The following is a 20,858-nucleotide window of genomic DNA, read 5'->3' on the forward strand; positions in this document are numbered from 1 at the left end:
AATACACAAAACAGTAGTATTATCTTATTAAAAGTAATTAACCTTATTTACTTAAATTATTATTTTTGATTTTAAAACTCTATTCATATTAGCGAAACAGACTTTGCTTTCATACTAAGTCTGGCTCATTTTATATTTTAAAGTAAACTTCATATGAATTACAGGGTTATATGCACAAAAATCAAATTCAAACAAAAAACATTAAAAAGCTATTGGTTCACAAAGGAAACAGACCTATGCATGTAATGACATGAAAAGTCAATTGTATTAAATCACAACAAAAGATCCAGAATAATTAAAAGATACTATAAACTGGAGAATATATCTAATGCAAATATAATTGACAGATATAATATCTATGTAATATATATTAATAAGAAGGCAAGAATGTGCCTAATTGTTATACAAATAATTCTTTCAAAAAAGAATTAACAAATGAAAAAAGGGTTATTAATGGTCAAACAAATAAATATCTTAAATAAGACTATCATTTCCTTATTAAATTCTTTATAAACTAAAGCATTAGCATGTTGTAAAATCAAATTAGGGCTTCCCTGGTGGCACAGCTGGTAAAGAATCTGCCTGCAATGTGGGAGACCTGGGTTTGATCCCTGGGTTGGGAAGATCCCCTGGAGAAGGGAACGGCTACCTACTTCAGTATTCTGGCCTGGAGTATTCAACTTTACAGTTTGAGAAATTTTCAGTTTGAGAACACAGGACAACCACAAAAACATACCCTAATTGACTGATATCCAAAGTATGTGTAGATGTTCCAAAAACAGGTACTTTCCCCATAATGAACATCATGATTTCTGACCTCTGATAATCTGGCAGGTTACTTCCAAAAAATCCTGTAAAAATATCAAGATAAATTTAAGATGTATTTTTCAAATTGAAAACTTAATTTTTCCATAAAATAAAAAAATCATAATATTAGGTTGGTCAAAGTTTCATTTGTTTTTTTTCAATAAGATGGTTCTATTAATGCTTAGCTGTCTTTACCTTCATTTGAAACAATTTTGATAGACTGTACTGTGACAGCTGTCATATCAGCAGTGCATTAAGAAAAAACACTTACCAAAGTTGAATTTTTGTATAGCCATTTTAGTACTGAAGATGGAAAAAAAGAAACATTTACAGCATGTCATGCTTTATTATTTCAAGAAAGGTAAAAATGCAACTGAAATGCAAAAAAAGGATTTGTACAGTGTATCGAGAAGGTGCTGTGACTGAATGAATGCATCAAAAGTGTTTTGTGAAGTTTTATGCTGCAGATTTCTCGCTGGATGATACTCCATGGTCAGACTGACCACTTGAAGTTGACAGTGACCAAATAGAGACATTAATTGAAAACAGTCAACATTACACCATGCTCTATATCCTTGTACCCATTGTGCACATGTGTGTGTGTGTGTCTGTGTGTCTGTGTGTGTGTGTCTGTGTGTGTGGAGTGGAGTAGCGGGGAAGCATGTGATTTTAAACCCTAAGTATCAGTATCCAGATCCTGGTCTCTAATGTCTTGCTAGATGTAGGGAGAGCAGAGGATCTGCATGGTCCTAAAGTCTCTTCTCAGACACTGCTTATTGTTTACGAGGGGGAATGGAAACTGTGCAGCAGAGAAGCACAGCAACACGCTGAGTGACCACAACTACCACCACCAGCAAAAAGCGGACACACACTGTGTGCCTCTGTATGGGAGGATCTGAGAAGAACAGTACCCCTTAAATAGCATCCTCCCAGACATGCACACGCTGAATCTAACCATGAAGAAACATTAGACAAGCCCATGTGAAGGAGACTACAAAGGAGAGTTTTGTAAAGTGAGGGGTAAGGGGGACCTATCCTGGAGGGGGGAATGGCAACCCACTCCAGTATTCTTACCTGGAGAATCCCACGGACAAAGGCGCCTGGCAGGCTACAATCACAAAGAGTTGGACATGACTGAAGTGACCTGCCAGCAGCAGCAAGGGGGACCTATACTCTTACAAAACGTCCGTATCATAAGAGAATGTTCCACACTAAAGGAACCAAAGAAACATCACAACTAAACACAATATATGATCCTAGACTGGATCCTGGACCTAAGGGAAAACACGCTATAAAGGACATTATCAGGTCAAATGACAAAACTGAAACATGCAAGTTTGATTAAAGTACTGCTGCTGCTGCTGCTAAGTCGCTTCAGTCGTGTCCGACTCTGTGTGACCCCACAGACGGCAGCCCACCAGGTTCCGCCATCCCTGGGATTCTCCAGGGAAGAGTACTGGAGTGGGGTGCTATTGCCTTCTCCGGATTAAAGTACTATATGAAGTTAAATTTACTGATGTTGATAACTGTATTCTAGATATGTACGAAAATATCTTTATTCTTTGGAAAAAATACTCTGTAGTAAAGAGCCATGATATATATGTACTTAATATGCAGTGGTTAGGAAAGAAAGGTAGATGGACACATGCATGCATCTCTCTATATGTATAGATTTATATATGCACATATATGTAGATATACACATATATATACAGGTATGCGTACGCACACAGAGAAACGCAGAAAGGGAGGGAGAGAGGGAGACAGGCAGAGAGAGAAATGCAATGATATAATAAAGGCATAGAATATTAAGAGATGAATCTGGTGAAGGTACATACGGTGTTTGTGGTTGTAATTTGCTGTATTCTCGTGTTTGTTTAGTTTCTAAACACAAAGGTTTTTTTTAAGTCTAACCTATCATTCACCTTTAACTAATGCAGCGTGACAGTCAAGTCCTTTCAATGAGGGCTTTCTGAATCACCGTTTTCCATAGTAACCTGAAAAGGGAAACGTACTCACCTATTGTTTGGATGACAGCGTTCTGCACAATCTTCTCATCGCTGTCTTTGGAACTTGTGTCTAAGTTGGCATTGCCCGTAGAGCCTGCCTGCAAATCATTTGCTTCCAATTCAACACTGAAACGCAGATGCTTCAACAGGGTGTTGAAGACTTCCAGCACTGTGGGTCCTGCAGATGAACCCTGGTGTGAGCGAGTACATTCTTCCAGCGTCACAGACTCAAAGCCAATACTCATGTTTCTCAACAGAGACTTCCAGATATTTTCTAAGTAGCTGGCAATACTTCGTAATTTATGAACTAACCATTCATTAAAAAAGTAAATGAGAAATCCCTAAGCAAGAAAGTCTCCTAGCTATTCCAGCAAACATCTACTGGGCATCTCGGAACAACTGGCTGTTGGAATCTTTGATACAAACACACAAACATGCATATTCTTATAAAAGTTACCAAAAACTTTGCATCTATCTAATCTTGTCTACTCAAAAGAATGCATATTGTGATAACCTGCTGGGTCAGAATCCATAGAATTATGATAATAGAGCCCACTGTAGCATAAGAAATTTATTCTGCATCTTTTACGGCTGAAGAAGAAAGAATTTTGTCTCAATTATTAGAATGAAGCTAGCCAATTTACCCAATTTGGGTAAACTACATTTACTCTCTGCTTTTAATTCTGTGAACACTCTGTGTGTTTCTGTCAATGCATCCATCACAATACAGTCTAATCAGTGCTTTTTACTTCTGCCTTCTAGATTATAACCTTCTCCAGGACAGGCAGCCTCGTGTAATTCCTTCTCTGAATGTATTAACCTAACACACAGTTCCTCACACATAAAAGACATCAGTAGTGAGATGACTCAATCAATGCATCATCTGTGATTCAATTCATATTAATATGTCAAATGAAGTAGCTCTCCAAAAAATAACCTGTTTCCATCTCTTTGAGGTAAATTATGAGTAATGATGAGTCCATATACAAAATGTGCACTCTCATTTGACACTGAGTGAGCATTACAATATTTCAGTAGGTAATACATAGTTCCACTTTGATTTGAAGCAAAGAAAACATAACTAGATTTTCCTAACTTCAGAAATTTTATGAGGGACCCTTTCATCCTTCTAATCACACGAGTGAAAAATCATGATGTCTGACCTGTCCCTTCTCCGTGTTACCCCCACAGTCAGTCAGTTAATCAAATCCTGCTGACTTCACATTCCCACTTTTGCTGCTGCCATCAAGGTCAGCATCATATAACATTATCTCTGATGAAGACTGTAGTAAATCTTTAAAGCATGTTAGTCAACTGAAGAGTTATACCCACGATCTGGCCACAATTTGAATCTGAAGCCATGTCCCTGGCTTCCTCCACACACCGCCACATGTCCCAGTCAAATGGGCTACATAATGCTTTGCTCCTACTAATCCATTTTCCCCCTTCTCTGGACCTTGGCTTTCTTATGATACTTGATCAAAATGTGCCTTATATTATGGCATCAGGGAGAGGTGTCTAACTCAGTAAACTGTAAGTTTCTTGTTATATCTGTACCCCTCCCAAATGTTTAGCATATAACTGGTTTCAAAATCTTTACTGGAAAAGAGGAAGGGAAGGAGAGACTGAGGTGGAGAAAATGTTTAACTGTACATTAAAGAGGCCTGACAATAGTCATGGAAAACCAAAATTTCAAGAGAAATTATAGCACATTCAAAAATGTTAGAAATATATTCAGCATCCCACACAGTGCTATACCTGCTGGAAAAAACATTCTGTAAAAGATTAATGTTTTTTGGGGGAGCTGGCACTTACCTATGGAACCTTTAGCAGCAATGGCAACAGCCTCTAACAGAACCTGAATAATACCTGCTCGAACTCGTGGGGAATCTTTTTTACAAGCATCAAGGTGTCCGAGAATCTCCTGGATTACATGGTGAGAATACTGAGCCTAAGAGAAACAAAGTAGTGTAAGAATATATGAACAATTATATACATCCTGGAATTCATAAAAATGATAAATCATGTGACATTAAAACATCCAATTTAGGCGACTGGTACTTAAGTCATGGAACAATATATATAGCCATTAAAAACCATTCTTTTTAAGAATAAGGATAATGGGAAATACTCATGATATCCTGAGTGAAAAAAAGCAAGTTGTAAAATGTGTGCTGTGCTAAGTTGCTCAGTCATGTCTCTTTGCAATCCCATGGACTGTCTGTGGGGATTCTCCAGGCAAGAATACTGGAATGGGTTGTCATGCCCTACTCCAGGGGATCTTCCCAACCCAGAGATCAAACCCAGATCTCCCGCATTGGAGGCGGATTCTTTACCATCTGAGCCACCAGGGAAGCCCAGTTGTAAAATACTGTGTTAAATAAAATTCAATCTGTTTTTTAAAAAAAGTATATAAGACTAGAATTATATATGACTAAATGTTAACAGCAGTCATCTCTGAGAAAGAGATTTATGAGAAAATTTTTATTCTCATAATAAATATTATCCTGAATGTATCAGGATAGCCTTAAAAAATAGAAATTCCCATCCTGGTGGGTACTAACATGCAATTTTCGATGAATGGACTTCTTATAGTGAACGTAAAGCTTCTTCTAAAGCAATGCTATGGACCAGAATAATTTCTTAAACATTTAATCAACAAATATTGATTGATTCCTTCAGTTTCTTCAACTTTAGCATTTACTCCTTGCAAAAAATAATTTCATCTAGTAACTGAATCTGAATGAGGAGGGCAAATGAAGAAATATAAGGCTACGAAGACTAGGGGAAGAGCCTTAATTATGTCTACAGATTGCCAGATCAACTGCTCACCTACTAAACTAAAATTAAAAGATCTTAAAAGTTCTCATCAGAAGAAAAAAAACGTGTAGCTATGTGAAGTGATGGATCTTGAGAAAACTTACTATGAGAATCATTTTGCAACATATACATATACCAATCATGTTGTACACCTTAAACTTATATAACATTATATGTCAATTATTTTCAATAAACTGGGAAAATTAAAAAAAAAATTATCCTTCCACATATAAACCAGCTTTATACTAGCTACCAAGTATTGAAAACTTACATTATGCTCGTCTATAATTAGTATTTTATTCAGACACAAAGTTTTAGAATAGGATGAACAGAATTCGGATCCTGACTTTCTTACCTGTGTGCCCCTGAGTGAGGTACCTGATCTCTCTAAAGGTCAGTTTTCTGATCTATAACATGGGGACAACAACATCTACTTCATGGAAAAGGAAATGGCAACCCAATCCAGTATTCTTGCCTGGAAAATTCCAAGGACAGTAGAGCCTGGTGGGATACAGTCCATGTGGTCACAAAGAGTCGGACACAACTGAATGACTAACACTTTCATACTTCACGTTCACTTCATAAAATGAGGAGGATTAAATGAAATAAAGCATGTAAGGTTATTAGCACAGTCAGAGGCACAGCCAGCACTTGATAAATGTCAGCTTCTATTTTAGTATAAAAATGAAGCATTCAGTGCATGCGCTAAAATTTTCTTTTCAGAAACAAGGAAACTAAAGCTCAGAGAGGCTAAATAATCTGCCTAAGTTCTATGCAACCAGGAAACAGCCCATCTAGGCTGCAAATCCTGTTAAGACCGGTACTAAAAGCTGTGCTGCTTCTTACAACCTTATCTCCTTTAAATTAATGATGACTTTTTAGGGTATTAAAAATGCAGATGTTTAAAAAAAGACCTAAAATTCCAATTGAATTAAGAGGTAGCTGGGTCTGTCCAAGTTTTTCTATAGTAGATGACAGTGCCTCATCAAGGTTCTATGAATACCAGAGGAGTTAATACATTAATACATGCACTATCACACAGCAAATACCCTATAAATGTATCAGTCACATGCTGCTGTAATAATCAATTCTAATACTAGTTTATCAGTAAAACACCAAGTACACAATAATGTATTTAATAAATGCACAATAATGGTTATCATCATAAAATCATTTAGTTATTTTTATTAGATATCTTTTCATCTTGGCAAATAAGAATATAAGTATAAATAAAAATAAATGTCAAGAACTAAATTAAGAATATGTCTTATCTCCTATAGTGTTTTCTATCTCTGAAGACATCCTTACTGACAGAGAACCAAAATTACTTATATAATATATAATCCTTATATATATACTTACATAATCCTTATATATACTTATATAATATATTCAATCCTTACCTGAATGGAATACATTATAATTTTAAAGCAGTGAACTGCAAATTCATTGGGATCCCATAGTTTGTGATGATCCAAATGCCTGTAATTAATAGTAAGAAAACTACTTTAAGAATTCCTTATTTTTATTATACTTTCTCCTCTAGAATCCTCAATAATATACAAAGCTTAACAATCAAAAGAATATTATCTAAAAGAGAAGCTAAGTTTCCATTTCAAGAACTATATTTATTTCCCTTTACTGGCAGATCCTTTCATAAAACAACAATAAAAGCTACTATATATGTGTGATTTTTAATACCTACATGAGCTGGTAAGAAAGAAAAGTCCCTCAGTCTAGACTCCACAGGAAGGTGGAATCTGAAGAAGTCAGTATACCCTGAAGCCAGCAGCTATCTTAGGTACATCTTCAGATCTCCAGTAATTGACAGGTAGTGGTTTAATGGGATACACAGAAAACTGGAGACAAAGCTTAGGGTCCACCTGGGAAAGATGGCTATTGGATCAGAAATACATGCATCAATCCAAGACCATTAAGTCAATCCAAGACACCTTCAGTGAATGTGTGGAAATGTTTCCTGTAGAAGCTGTCTGTGTTGGCCTTGACTCTGAGAGGAACCACAAAAAGTCTAAGTCTCTCTGGAAAGTCCTTCCCAGCACCCAGAGAGTAGTCTGACAGAATTCATAAGTATCTGTGTGGTTGAAAAAAACTGAACCTAAGGTTGTAGTTCAAAGTGGTTCCTGGATAACACTGCACCCATGTCTTTAGCAGAAGCAAAATAAAGCCTTTTATGGACTATATACATCATTAATCCAAGCCTCATATCCACAAGAAAATGACAATGAATATGGGCTCAAAATTCAAATTCCCAGAACACATAAGGTAAAAAGCCACTATGAATGTCAATGATCTCTCAAGTTTTTAAGGGACTAGAACAAGTTTTTTAGGACTTTTATTCACGACTATATTCTCCCTAAATGCCTAGTATCTAATTTGCAGAGGGCATTTAACATTTAAATAACTAATTAACTAGCCAATATGTAATTAACTATTTAACATTTTTTTTTTCTTTTTTTTTCCCGCCCGCCCCCTCTCTATTTAACATTTAATTAGATTAATTAACTAACACATGATCAGGATGTAAGTCCATTAAGTTATACATAGAGAAAAATACAGCCCATTTTCAAGTTACTCAAGCAATCCATTATAGTTAACATGGTAACGTCTTCTACAATAGCTCTCTAGATTTTTAGGGCGATATAGACTACCTCTTAGTTAATAACAGGATTAAGATAAAAACTTGGAGAAGGGCATGGCAACCCACTTCAGGATTCTTGCCTGGAGAATCCCCATGGACAGAGGAGCCTGGTGGGCTACAGTCCATGGGGTAGGAAAGAGTCGGACACAACTGAATGACTAAGCACAAGCACAAGATAAAAACTAGAATTCTGATATTAAATCAGCAGGTCTAGACATTAAACAATAAATCTGCCCTCAGTTATATCTGACATAATTTGATTAGTGTTTAGCAGCATTTTCATAAGCCCAGAGAATCTTTAAACAGTAAACATCATTTTTTGGTGGTGGTAGCAGTAAGGGGTAATCTCTTTGAAAATATAAAAATTCTCTGATTCTTAATTTGTGGTTTATAGATTCTTGTACTTAAGATCAACTTTGCACCAAAATATTTTCGCTAAAAAAAAAAAAAAAAAAAAGACTTCTGGATATTACATTTAGACTACTTTATACATGCTATAAAGATGGAACTGGGAAGGGGAAAGAACAAGGCAAACGATTAAAAAAAGACTAGCAAAAATATCCAGAAATAACACAGAATATTATATAGGTCTATATGTGCCAACTGAGTTAGAGGCTTGACAAGAGCCTCCATGTCTATGTGGAGAAACTCAAAGCTTATAAACGTATTTTGCTTGGAGGGCAGCATATAAGTACCAACAAGATATTTAATATTCCTGTGATTAGTCACTCAGTATACAATAAAATTTACTCAAGAGAAGAGAATGTAATCTAAGGCAGCCCAGTCACACAAAAAAGAAAGCAAAGAAAGAGAAGCCAAATATGAGGAAGTAACCAGAAATTAAACTTGGATTACTGTGATACTGAATGGTTTGCCTTGGAAACGAACAGAGATTATTCTGTCGTTTTTGAGATTGCATCCAAGTACTGCATTTCGGACTCTGTTTTAGCCCCAACCAGTAACGCGGAAGAAGCTGAAGTTGAACGGTTCTATGAAGACCTACAAGACCTTTTAGAACTAACATCCAAAAAAGATGTCCTTTTCATTATAGGGGACTGGAATGCAAAAGTAGGAAGTCAAGAAACACCTGGAGTAACAGGCAAATTTGGCCTTGGAATACGGAATGAAGCAGGGCAAAGACTAACAGAGTTTTGCCAAGAAAATGCACTGGTCATAACAAACACCCTCTTCCAACAACACAAGAGAAGACTCTATATATGGACATCACCAGATGGTCAACACTGAAATCAGATTGATTATATTCTTTGCAGCCAAAGATGGAGAAGCTCTATACAGTCAACAAAAATAAGACCAGGAGCTGACTGTGGCTCAGATCATGAACACCTTATTGCCAAATTCAGACTTAAATTGAAGAAAGTAGGGAAAACCACTAGACCATTCAGGTATGACCTAAATCAAATCCCTTATGATTATACAGTGGAAGTGAGAAATAGATTTAAGGGCCTAGATCTGATGGATAGAGTGCCTGATGAACTATGGAATGAGGTTCGTGACACTGTACAGGAGACAGGGATCAAGACCATCCCCATGGAAAAGAAATGCAAAAAAGCAAAATGGCTGTCTGGGGAGGCCTTACAAATAGCTGTGAAAAGAAGAGAAGCGAAAAGCAAAGGAGAAAAGGAAAGATATAAGCATCTGAATGCAGGGTTCCAAAGAATAGCAAGAAGAGATAAGAAAGCCTTCCTCAGCAATCAGTGCAAAGAAATAGAGGAAAACAACAGAATGGGAAAGACTGTAGATCTCTTCAAGAAAATTAGAGATACCAAGGGAACATTTCATGCAAAGATGGGCTCGATAAAGGACAGAAAAGGTATGGACCTAACAGAAGCAGAAGATATCAAGAAGAGGTGGCAAGAATACACAGAAGAACTGTACAAAAAAGATCTTCATGACCCAGATAATCACGATGGTGTGATCACTGACCTATAACCAGACATCCTGGAATGTGAAGTCAAGTGGGCCTTAGAAAGCATCACTACGAACAAAGCTAGTGGAGGTGACGGAATTCCAGTTGAGCTATTTCAAATCCTGAAAGATGATGCTGTGAAAGTGCTGCACTCAATATGCCAGCAAATTTGGAAAACTCAGCAGTGCCCACAGGACTGGAAAAGGTCAGTTTTCATTCCAGTCCCAAAGAAAGGCAATGCCAAAGAGTGCTCAAACTACCACACAATTGCACTAATCTCACATGCTAGTAAAGTAATGCTCAAAATTCTCCAAGCCAGGCTTCAGCAATATGTGAACCGTGAACTTCCTGATGTTCAAGCTGGTTTTAGAAAAGGCAGAGGAACCAGAGATCAAATTGCCAACACCCGCTGGATCATGGAAAAAGCAAGAGAGTTCCAGAAAAACATTTCTGCTTTATTGACTATGCCAAAGCCTTTGACTGTGTGGATCACAATAAACTGTGGAAAATTCTGAAAGAGATGGGAATACCAGACCACCTGATGTGCCTCTTGAGAAATGTATATGCAGGTCAGGAAGCAACAGTTAGAACTGGTCATGGAACAACAGACTGGTTCCAAATAGGAAAAGGAGTATGTCAAGGCTATATATTGTCACCCTGCTTATTTAACTTCTATGCAGAGTACATCATGAGAAGCGCTGGACTGGAAGAAACACAAGCTGGAATCAAGATTGCCGGGAGAAATACCAATAACCTCAGATATGCAGATGACACCACCCTTATGGCAGAAAGTGAAGAGGAGCCTCTCGATGAAAGTGAAAGTGGAGAGTGAAAAAGTTGGCTTAAAGCTCAACATTCAGAAAACGAAGATCATGGCATCCAATCCCATCACTTCATGGGAAATAGATGGGGAAACAGTGTTAACAGTGTCAGACTTTACTTTTTTGGGCTCCAAAATCACTGCAGATGGTGACTGCAGCCATGAAATTAAAAGATGCTTACTCCTTAGAAGAAAAAGTTATGTCCAACTTAGATAGCATATTCAAAAGCAGAGACATTACTTTGCCAACAAAGGTCTGTCTAGTCAAGGCTATGGTTTTTCCTGTGGTCATGTACGGATGTGAGAGTTGGACTGTGAAGAAGGCTGAGCGCCGAAGAATTGATGCTTTTGAACTGTGGTGTTGGAGAAGACTCTTGAGAGTCCCTTGGACTGCAAGGAGATCCAACCAGTCCATTCTGAAGGAGATCAGCCCTGGGATTTCTTTGGAAGGAATGATGCTAAAGCTGAAACTCCAGTACTTTGGCCACCTCATGCAAAGAGTTGACTCATTGGAAAAGACTCTGATGCTGGGAGGGATTGGGGGCAGGAGGAGAAGGGGACGACAGAGGATGAGATGGCTGGATGACATCACTGACTCGATGGACGTGAGTCTCAGCGAACTCCGGAGTTGGTGATGGACAGGGAGGCCTGCATGCTGCGATTCATGGCGTTGCAAACAGTCAGACACGTCTGAGCGACTGAACTGAATCAGAAATTAATAAAACAAGATACATCATACTTGGACACTCTACTTTAATATTTTAGTGGGCATATGCATTCCAAGTTGTGAGCAGAAATCCCAGCGAAACAATGCACATGATACCACGAGCATGACTGCATTTCCTACTTAAGAGGGAAAAGCGGGGAAGTGCTTGAACCAGTGCTCAAAGGGACTTTGTCTGACTCAATCCCATACTCTTCCCACACCACTATACTGGCTCCATGAGTAACTCTCTCATACAGGTAAGAGGATTTCAAATAAACTCAAACAGAATGCATACAGCACAGTTAGATGCAACCAGGAAAACACCAAGGACTTACGCAAAAACTGGTCTCACAGCGTTATTCATATTCCCAAAGCTCGCCCGGCCCAGCAGTTCTCTGAAGCAGTTTTCAGCCAGCACAGCGGGATTCTCTTCTTTGTCTGCTGCTGAAGGAGAAGGAGGAGGGCCTATGCGACTGGGAAGAAAAGAGAAATGAAGACAAACAAACCAATGCAAGACTTCTGACACCAGTTCTAACAGTTAAACAGGAGAGATTTGACTTCTCAGAATTTCCAGCATGACATTTTCTTTTTACCTCAAAATAACTTTAGAGCTTAATTTTACTTCATGAAGTCAATACCTTGAAGCTGATCATATAATCTTTCAAAACGGGAGAACTAAATTCAGTTGTACTAACTTGTTCCTAACTAATAGAATATATTTTCCAAAGGCAAAATACTCAACAGTTGCTACTTTGTAAAGTTCCTACAACTTCTCTACATTTAGAGCACAGTCTCAGCAAGAAAAAGGTACCCAAAGATCACCCAGTTTAACTGTAAGAGAGCAAAAATAAAATCAAGTAGAAAATTATGACACAGTGTAAACAAAAGCTAACTAGAACACCTGGAAATCTCCTCAGTAGACACTATTTGTTCATATTTTAACACTTTATTTCATGTACAATAACAACAAAGAAAAGCGTATCTGTGGCACTGGGATAAAACCATGAGAAAATACAATTTCTTATAATTTGTCAACCAACTTAATTTAATCCTGTACCTCAAGAGCCATAATCATGGGGAATCAGTTCTCAACCAGCTAGGTACCTTCAGAAAAACTAACCTCAGCCACAATGTCAAAACTAGGAAAGATACAGAAAGTGCTAAAATATACCAAGTTTCACACTTTATGTTTTCAAACCTGCAGACAATCACATTTAAGAAATCTAGTGTAAATATTTTCTGTAATTGCTATAAATTTCAATCAACATATTAAGTGCCTACAGAGCTACCAATTTCATCTTTTCACTTCTAGACCATGTTTACTTTGGCACTTCACACATAATCATCAAAACTACAAATAAAGTTAAACTTTTAGAACTACAGAATTAAGTATCTTTTAAATTTGATTCAGACTTTCCCTCTTTAAACTACAAGAAAAGGGAGATCAGGAAATAAGCCAAACTGGAAAACACTGCTTCTAAAACTTGGTTGTATAGTACCTCTGTGTAAGGCAACAGAAATCTGCCAGGAAAGCATGCTTATGGCATCTGAAAAAGGAGAATAAGTACAGAATCCTAAGTGCAACAGGCTACTGGTGTGTGGGGAGCGGAGGGGTCAGCATATGCCCCAAAACAATATTCCATGCCAAAATATCTTAGAATAAATAAGAAATAGTCTAGTATTTATGTTGGAAAAGCATAGAGAGTGAATAGTAGCTGCTATTATTAGTAGTAGTAGCAGTATTAACTCCCTATGAAAAAGCACCTTGGATCTCTAAATAATAGAAGTTCAGTTTATAATCTCTATTTCTTACACCTGCAGCTTAAATGGTACTAATTCAAATAGCAATCTAGACTGCCCATTAATAAGCAGCAAGTGATAATTTATTCTAAAAGAAATAAAGCCTTAAGTGTCTGAGTAAGAATCTGTGGTCTACTCAGCCTAATGTGGTGACTAAAGATGGTAATTTTTTCAGAAAGGATATATATTTAAATTCACTCAAGTTTAGGAGACTACTGTATACATAATACTAAAGATAAAACATTCTTATCCAACAAGCAAGCACACATACACCATACAGAAAAACACAGCCCCACCCTTCCATCTTTATTCAATACCTGTCAGCCTCTTCTATCTTTTGCATGTTGAACAGCAGGGATGGAACAATTTTATCCATATGCTGAGGCTCCCAAATGGTAGCCCGAAGTTCATCATTTACTGTTTTACGAACCACACCTTGAATACCTCTGATTCCAGCGATTCGGATTCTATAAAAAAAAGGAAAAAAAAAAAAATTCAGTCATGAAAAAAGTTTTTTAAATAAGTTTGTTAGCTTAGTTAAGGGAATGGATGTTAAATAAATACTATTATCTCAAGTCAATAAAACAAAAATAACAGTAAGTCTAAGAAATTAAAATCTCAAAAATCTAAGATGGACAGAGATACGGTAGTTCCAAAAGAAACTGACTTTTAATCTTTCTGTAATCAGCATTTAAAGTTAAAAAGGACTGTCAAATATAAGGTTAGTCTGTGTGTCAGTTTTCAATAAAATAATCAAAAGAAATAGATTCTCCTATATTCTCTCACATAAAGCATACCAAAGTTTTCTCAGGTCAGTCTTCCAAGGCAATAGAAATAAAAACAAAGATAAACAAATGGGACCTAATCAAACTTGTAAGCTTTTGCACAAAAAAGAAAACCATAAATAAAACAAAAAGACAACCTACAGACTGGGAGGAAATATTTCCAAATGATGTAACTGACAAGGGCTTAACTGCTTATACAACTCAATAATGAAAAAACAAACAACTCAATCAAAAGATGAGCAGACCTAAACTTTTTCTCCAAAGAAGACATACAGATGGTCGACAAGCACATGACAAGATGCTCATCATCGCTAATTACTAGAGAAACGCAAATCAAAACTACGAAATACCACCTCACACCAGCCAGAATGGCCATCGTTAAAAAGTACACAAATAACAAATGCTGGAAAGGGTGTGGAGGAAAGAAAAGCCTCCTAGTACTGTTGGTGAGAATGTAAACTGGTGTGGCAGCTATGGAAACTATGGAGGCTCCTCAAAAAACTAAAAACAGGGTTGCCATATGATCCAGCAATCCTACTTCTATAGAAAGATATACTTTGAAAAGATACATGCACCCTGATGTTCAATGCAGCAGTATGTACAATAGCTAAGCCAGGGAAACAGGCTGAATGCTGTTTAGGTGCTCAATGACAGATGAACAGACAAAAGGAGATGCGAGATAGATACATATATAAATATATAAAACACACACACATACACACAATGGAATGTTACTCAGCCATAAAGAAGAATGAAATAACAGTATCTGCAGCAACGTGGCTGGACCTAGAGATTATCATACTAAGTAAGTCAGGAAGACAAATGCCATACGTCACTCACAAGAGGAATCTAAAGTATGACATAAATGAGCTCATCTATGACACAGAAACAAACCCACAGATATGAAGAGCAGAACTTGTGACTGCCGAGAGGGGTGGGGCAGAATGGACTGTGAATCTGGGACTAGCAGATGCAAACTATTATACACAGAGTGAATAAACAAGGTCCTTCTATATAGTACAGGGAACTATACTCAATATCCTGCAATAAAACCATCACAGAAAAGAATATGAAACATTATATATGCGTAACTGAATCACTGTGCTATATTACAGAAATTAATACAACACTGTAAATCAACCATACTTCAATAATGTTTAAAAAAGAATTAGATTTTTCTGAGAGGATGATAATAATTCAAACTAATGAGGATCAGATTCTCTCCCAGTTCTTGCCCAGAAGTCTCAGCAGTTCTTGCCCAGAAGTCTCAGCAGCCGCGTGAGAACAGGATTTTACCATCCTCAACACCCTTCATGTGTCCTCAGCCTGTCCCTCCATGGCTTCTCTCTGAGAACCTCTCCCCTCCAAGTCCACCTAGATGGAAGACTAGGCTGGTTCCTATAGAGGGATGACAAATGTGAACTAACAAAATGGAATGCGGATGACCCAAGCCATGCACACACTACACGCCTGTGTGTCCTGACACACACACATTACAGTATTAGACAGGTAACATTTTGAGAGGAGGCTGCCCTCTCTTCCCTTCTCAATTCAAAGGCCTCAAGTTCCTTCAGCTCTTCCTCATTCTTCTTTAAAAATAAAATCTAATCTATTGGTTCAAGGATGGGAAGAAAAGTAACCAGAAAACAGCATATAAAATCTGGGGAAAGAACAAGCTCGCAAGCAGAGCTAAGCTGGTAGCCCATCTTCCCTGAAACACCTTCACTCTGACCAAATGTGACTTATTTATCCTCCTTTTTAGCTACTAGACTTTCCTGGTGGCTCAGATGGTAAAAGCGTATGCCTACAATGCAGGAGACCCGGGTTTGATCCCTGGGTTGGGAAGATCCCCTGGAGAAGGAAATGGGAACCCACTCCAGTATCCTTGCCTGGAAAACCCCATGGACAGATGAGCCTGGTAGGCTACAGTCCATGGGGTCGCAAAGAGTCGGATATGACTGAGCAACTTCACTTTCACTTAGCTACTACCTGAAATATTCACCATTAGAAGTTTACTCAGCTTATCCAGGACTGTTTCCAATATAGGTTTAGAGACTGGAGGATGAGGGGCAGTGGGTGACATTGCTTCACAAGCCCGCGGGGAAATAACGCACACCTACAGGAGTAGTGGGTGGAGAATGGGATGTGGCAGTTACATGACACTGAACAGGTGAGGAAGTGAACGTGGAGACAAGACAAACTGTGCCTCGTACAAAGCTGGATCTGTTCATGCTGTTGTCTTAAAGTCTTGAGAGATTCTTCTGCAATCACAAAGGGATAAGCCTAACTTTACTACAAAGTTAGTATGTGCCAAGTCAAATATTTTATGAAAATCTTAAAGTCGCAGTCCCATTTCTTACTGGCCATGACCTCTAATTTTATTTGATAGTGTATTGCTAAAAATAAAGGGATTTCTAATAATAAAACAAAGCCATGAACATATTCCATGAAAAGTGAAAGAGAAAGTGTTAGTTGCTCAGTTGTGTCCAATTCTTTGCAACCCCATGGACTATAGCCTGCCAGGCTCCTCTGACCATGGAATTCTCCAGGAAAGAATACTGGAGTGGGTAGCCATTTCCTTTTCTAGAGGATTTTCTTGGCCCAGGGATTGAACCCAGGTCTCCTGCACTGTAGGTGTCTTCTTTACCATCTGAGCCACCAGGGAATGAGATACAACAAGAAAATAAAGCTTGACTGGGAATGGAACGGAGATGTTGATATTTAATACATAAAAGGTGGCCAAGGGAGGATTCTCATGATAAGATGACACCTGAACAGAAATCTGAACAAAGTGAGGTAAGAAGCCATATGGTAAGGATCTGGGGAGTTGTTCTAGGCCAGGGGCCACTCAGTCCAAAGGCCCTGGGGAGAAGTGTCCCTGATGTGCTCACGCAAGCGAGGAGACCTACGCAACGGATCAGCGTGGAAGCGGACAGAAATGACAGGATGCCAGGATCTAACCTCGATGCGGGCAGCATTACAGGGGCATTCTGGGCTACAGTGGAGACTGCATTTTATTCTGATCCCGTTAGGAAACCACTCTCAATTTTGCTGCTTCGGTCAGTTCTAACAGCAATGAAAAGCTGCACTTTAGGAATAAAGCGTACATTTCCCATCTTCTTTGGCAATCATTACGTAAGATATAAACACAATATTCACCAATAAACTACTCCATGACTATAAATTATAAAACAATACATACTCTGTTCGTATTTCTGGATCACTATGATAGGAGTGACACATGGCACTGAAGCGAGATACAAAAAAGTCATAACGTCTGTGATACGACGGTGTGTCCTCTTCAATATTTGCAAATTTGACAAACTAAAAAGAATAACAATAAAGTGTATTATCACCTTTTTCAAAGTGTAGAAAAAATACATTTATTTTCATGCATTATTTGTTACATTGACAAGAAATATCCAAATAAAAAGCAAATGAAATATGAAATATCATAAATGTCACATATATATGAAAGGAATTTTTTAATAACAAACTTCACAAAATCAAGAATATAGCATTGTGAGTGTTAACTATAACTTTCTGAGGCAGTTTCTTTGGAGGGAGTGAGTGCTTGCTTTGAAGCTCTTCTGCATTTCCCAGATGCTAGCAACGTTTTCATGATAACCACAGTCAGGCCGAAAGCTTCAGGAGTTCTATTTCTTAAATCATAGGTAGGACATCTTGACAGCTGTTGTATAACACATGAATGAATATTTATACAAACAAGATGGGACAAGAAAAAGGGCCCTAAGCTGAAGAAAACATCACCAACACAGTAAAGGAAAAAAAAGACTCAGACAGTAAAATTTATTCTACCTCTTTTTAAAAGATTAAAAAAAAAGAGAGAGAGAGATGCATATGTTTAGGAAATTTTAAATATCCTCATGAGTCACAAACCCAACCGTATGATCCCTTAATATGCATCCTTTTTTTTCTTATTTGCTTTCTCATTTATTTGGTGACTTATTGCTTCTAAAATAGCCTAAAGATGTCCTGGGAACAAAATGAAAGTAAGCATAAACTTGAAAAAATAAAATTATGACACTAAAAGTATTTTAAATTAATTCAGCCAGAGCCAAGTCATCTGTTTTAAATGATTTCATATGACTCATATGATCTAGAAAAAGGCCACAAATACCACACCTGGGGGTTCCATCCCTGGTCTGGGAAGATTCCACATGTGGCAGGGCAACTGAGTCTATGCACCCAACTACTGAGCCTGCGCACTCCAGAGCCTGTGCCCCGCAATGAGAAGCCCGCACAGCAAGTCCCCACTTAAGGCAAGCAGTGAAAGCCCACATGCAGCAACAAAAACCCAGCACAGCCAAAAAAAAAAAAGTACAAAGACTACTAATAAACACAAAAGTACTGAATCGGTCATGTTTGACTATTTTTTTAACATTCAATTTTCAATGTTTGACAACTTAGCACCCCAAAGAAATTAAAATCACACTTCCAGGAAATACTGTATAAATAATGTTGGTCAAGATAATATAGCATTTCACTTAATACAATTCACTCAAACCAAAAGTAAGTAACTGGAGATGTTTGTCTTTTTCTCAAATGACTCATTAAAGGAATTCTAACAGCATTGCTGACTTCATGGAGATTTACACTAAAAGTCCTTTGCTCCACAGCCATTAAAACATTTCCCCTAAATATACAGGATGGATGAATGACAAGGTCCTCCTGTACAGCAGTACAGGCAACTATATTCCGTATCCTGTGATAAACTGTAATGGAGAAGAAAGTGAGAAAAGTATACATTATATACATATAACTGAGTCACTTTGCTATACAGTAGAAATTAACACAATGTTGTAAATCAATTATACTCCAATAAACTAAAAAACAATTTCTCCTAGACTTTCCTCAGCCAACTGTAAAGGAAGCAGGAGAAGCATAAGTGGCCACGCTGACTGAAATGGAGCCTGTCACACCACCTAACTGTATTTGGAAATACCCAATATTTCCCTCTGAAACTAACGGACAAAATCATATTAAGGGTTTTCAAATAGGGATTTTATTTACATAATCTTGGTTAAAAAAGGGAAAATATTATATTACTACCAACAGTAATAACCAACAGTGCCATCACTGTTGTAAGAACTTTATATTAACTCACATCACACGACAGTCCTGTAAGATTGGTACTGTAATTATCCTCACTTCACAGATGAAAAACTAAGGCAGGGAGTGGTTAAATAACTTGCCCAAGATACACAGCTAGAAAGTGCTGTAGGCATAATTCAGAGTAAGGCAGTCGAACCCTAGAAGCCACGTTGCCAGTCAGCAACCACAGTCCCTAACCATGAAACAGCTGTCTGCAAGCAACAGCAGGTAACAGATGACTCTGCTGTTGATAAGAATCTGGATGGGAACGTGCAGACCGGTTGAACGGCTAAAAGCTCCCTCAGAGATGAAGCTGGAACTGAGAGACTGAGGCCAAAGGTGATCCAATGAAACTAAAGACGAGGAGCAAGGTTATCACTGTACTGTATTTTCTTTATTAGATATGCCTTCCCCACCCCACACATGTTTAATAAACTACAGTTCTGGATAAAAGAAAATGAATGTTGTTAGCAGAAACAGTTCAGAAGCAGTGTTAGAAGGCCAGGGGTGGGCAGGGGGAGATTGTGAGGGGACACGGACCCCTTCCACTTAATGGCCAACTGAGTTTCTACCACTTCTTGTGATTTGTTAATGTCCCGGATTTCACACAGAGCAACAATAAAACCTTGAGACAAACTGTTCTAATCATCTACAACTGTACTGGGTGCCCAAATACCCTGACCAGAGCATCTGCCTTTACCAGATAAGGACACTCGAAGAAGACTTAATCCAAGTTACGGTAATTACTCTTAAAATTAGAACCCTTTACTTACAGAATTTGTTCCAAGAACTTGAAGCTTTGGTTCCCCTGATTCCAGCAGTTTTGCTACCATATGAAGAAAGCTTTCTACAAACGGCTTGATGCTTTGAGAATGGCAGGCCATAAGAAGCTGGTCCAGTGCCTCCATAGCAATTAAAACATACCTGAACACAAGAGAAAAATAACATCAAAGCACCTCCAGCTCTCCAGATTCTCCTCAGTGCCCTCACAGGAATACTTAGAATAAATTTATTTAAATGCACAGAACAGAGAAAGGCAAATTTAGCAGCATCTGAGTGACTGCCTAATCCTCTCACAACACTAAGGATGTTGGGGTCATAAAACGACCTCAGGTGGGAGGACGCAGAGACTAGACTGCACTCCTCCACTCTTCTCCTCAGCAAAACCTCTCCCAGAGCTGCTTCCATGTTAACGTCCGTGAATGTTTTTGTAAACACAAATATTCTCCATTTTCCAGATTTTTAACCATATTTCTCTGCATCTGACCCAAGACAGTTATTACAAGAAATGAGCTTAAATTTCTAACACAATCTATTTGTATTTGTAAATATGAGTATATAAAACAGTATCAGCAATACTGTAAGGAAAGGGATAAATTTTACCTTCCAATTCATCAGATTTTAAAGCTT

The 20,858-nt window shown here is 37.9% G+C and overlaps 1 protein-coding gene across 2 annotated transcripts in view; it reads right to left on the reverse strand.

Moving 5' to 3' along the window:
* EFR3A (EFR3 homolog A) overlaps window positions 1-20,858 on the reverse strand; it is an 88,134-nt gene that overhangs the window by 33,087 nt on the left and 34,189 nt on the right. For both annotated transcript variants that reach the window (XM_027560821.1, XM_027560822.1), the window contains exons 4-11: window positions 20,222-20,372; window positions 17,536-17,657; window positions 13,866-14,015; window positions 12,084-12,221; window positions 7,040-7,118; window positions 4,632-4,767; window positions 2,827-2,994; window positions 737-851 (exon numbers count right to left, since the gene is read on the reverse strand). In XM_027560821.1, the coding sequence (XP_027416622.1) occupies window positions 737-851; window positions 2,827-2,994; window positions 4,632-4,767; window positions 7,040-7,118; window positions 12,084-12,221; window positions 13,866-14,015; window positions 17,536-17,657; window positions 20,222-20,372 (1,059 nt within the window). The remainder of the gene's footprint in view (window positions 1-736; window positions 852-2,826; window positions 2,995-4,631; window positions 4,768-7,039; window positions 7,119-12,083; window positions 12,222-13,865; window positions 14,016-17,535; window positions 17,658-20,221; window positions 20,373-20,858) is intronic.

Source organism: Bos indicus x Bos taurus, chromosome 14 (genome assembly GCF_003369695.1).
Source record: "Bos indicus x Bos taurus breed Angus x Brahman F1 hybrid chromosome 14, Bos_hybrid_MaternalHap_v2.0, whole genome shotgun sequence".
NCBI classification, from domain to species: domain Eukaryota; kingdom Metazoa; phylum Chordata; class Mammalia; order Artiodactyla; family Bovidae; genus Bos; species Bos indicus x Bos taurus.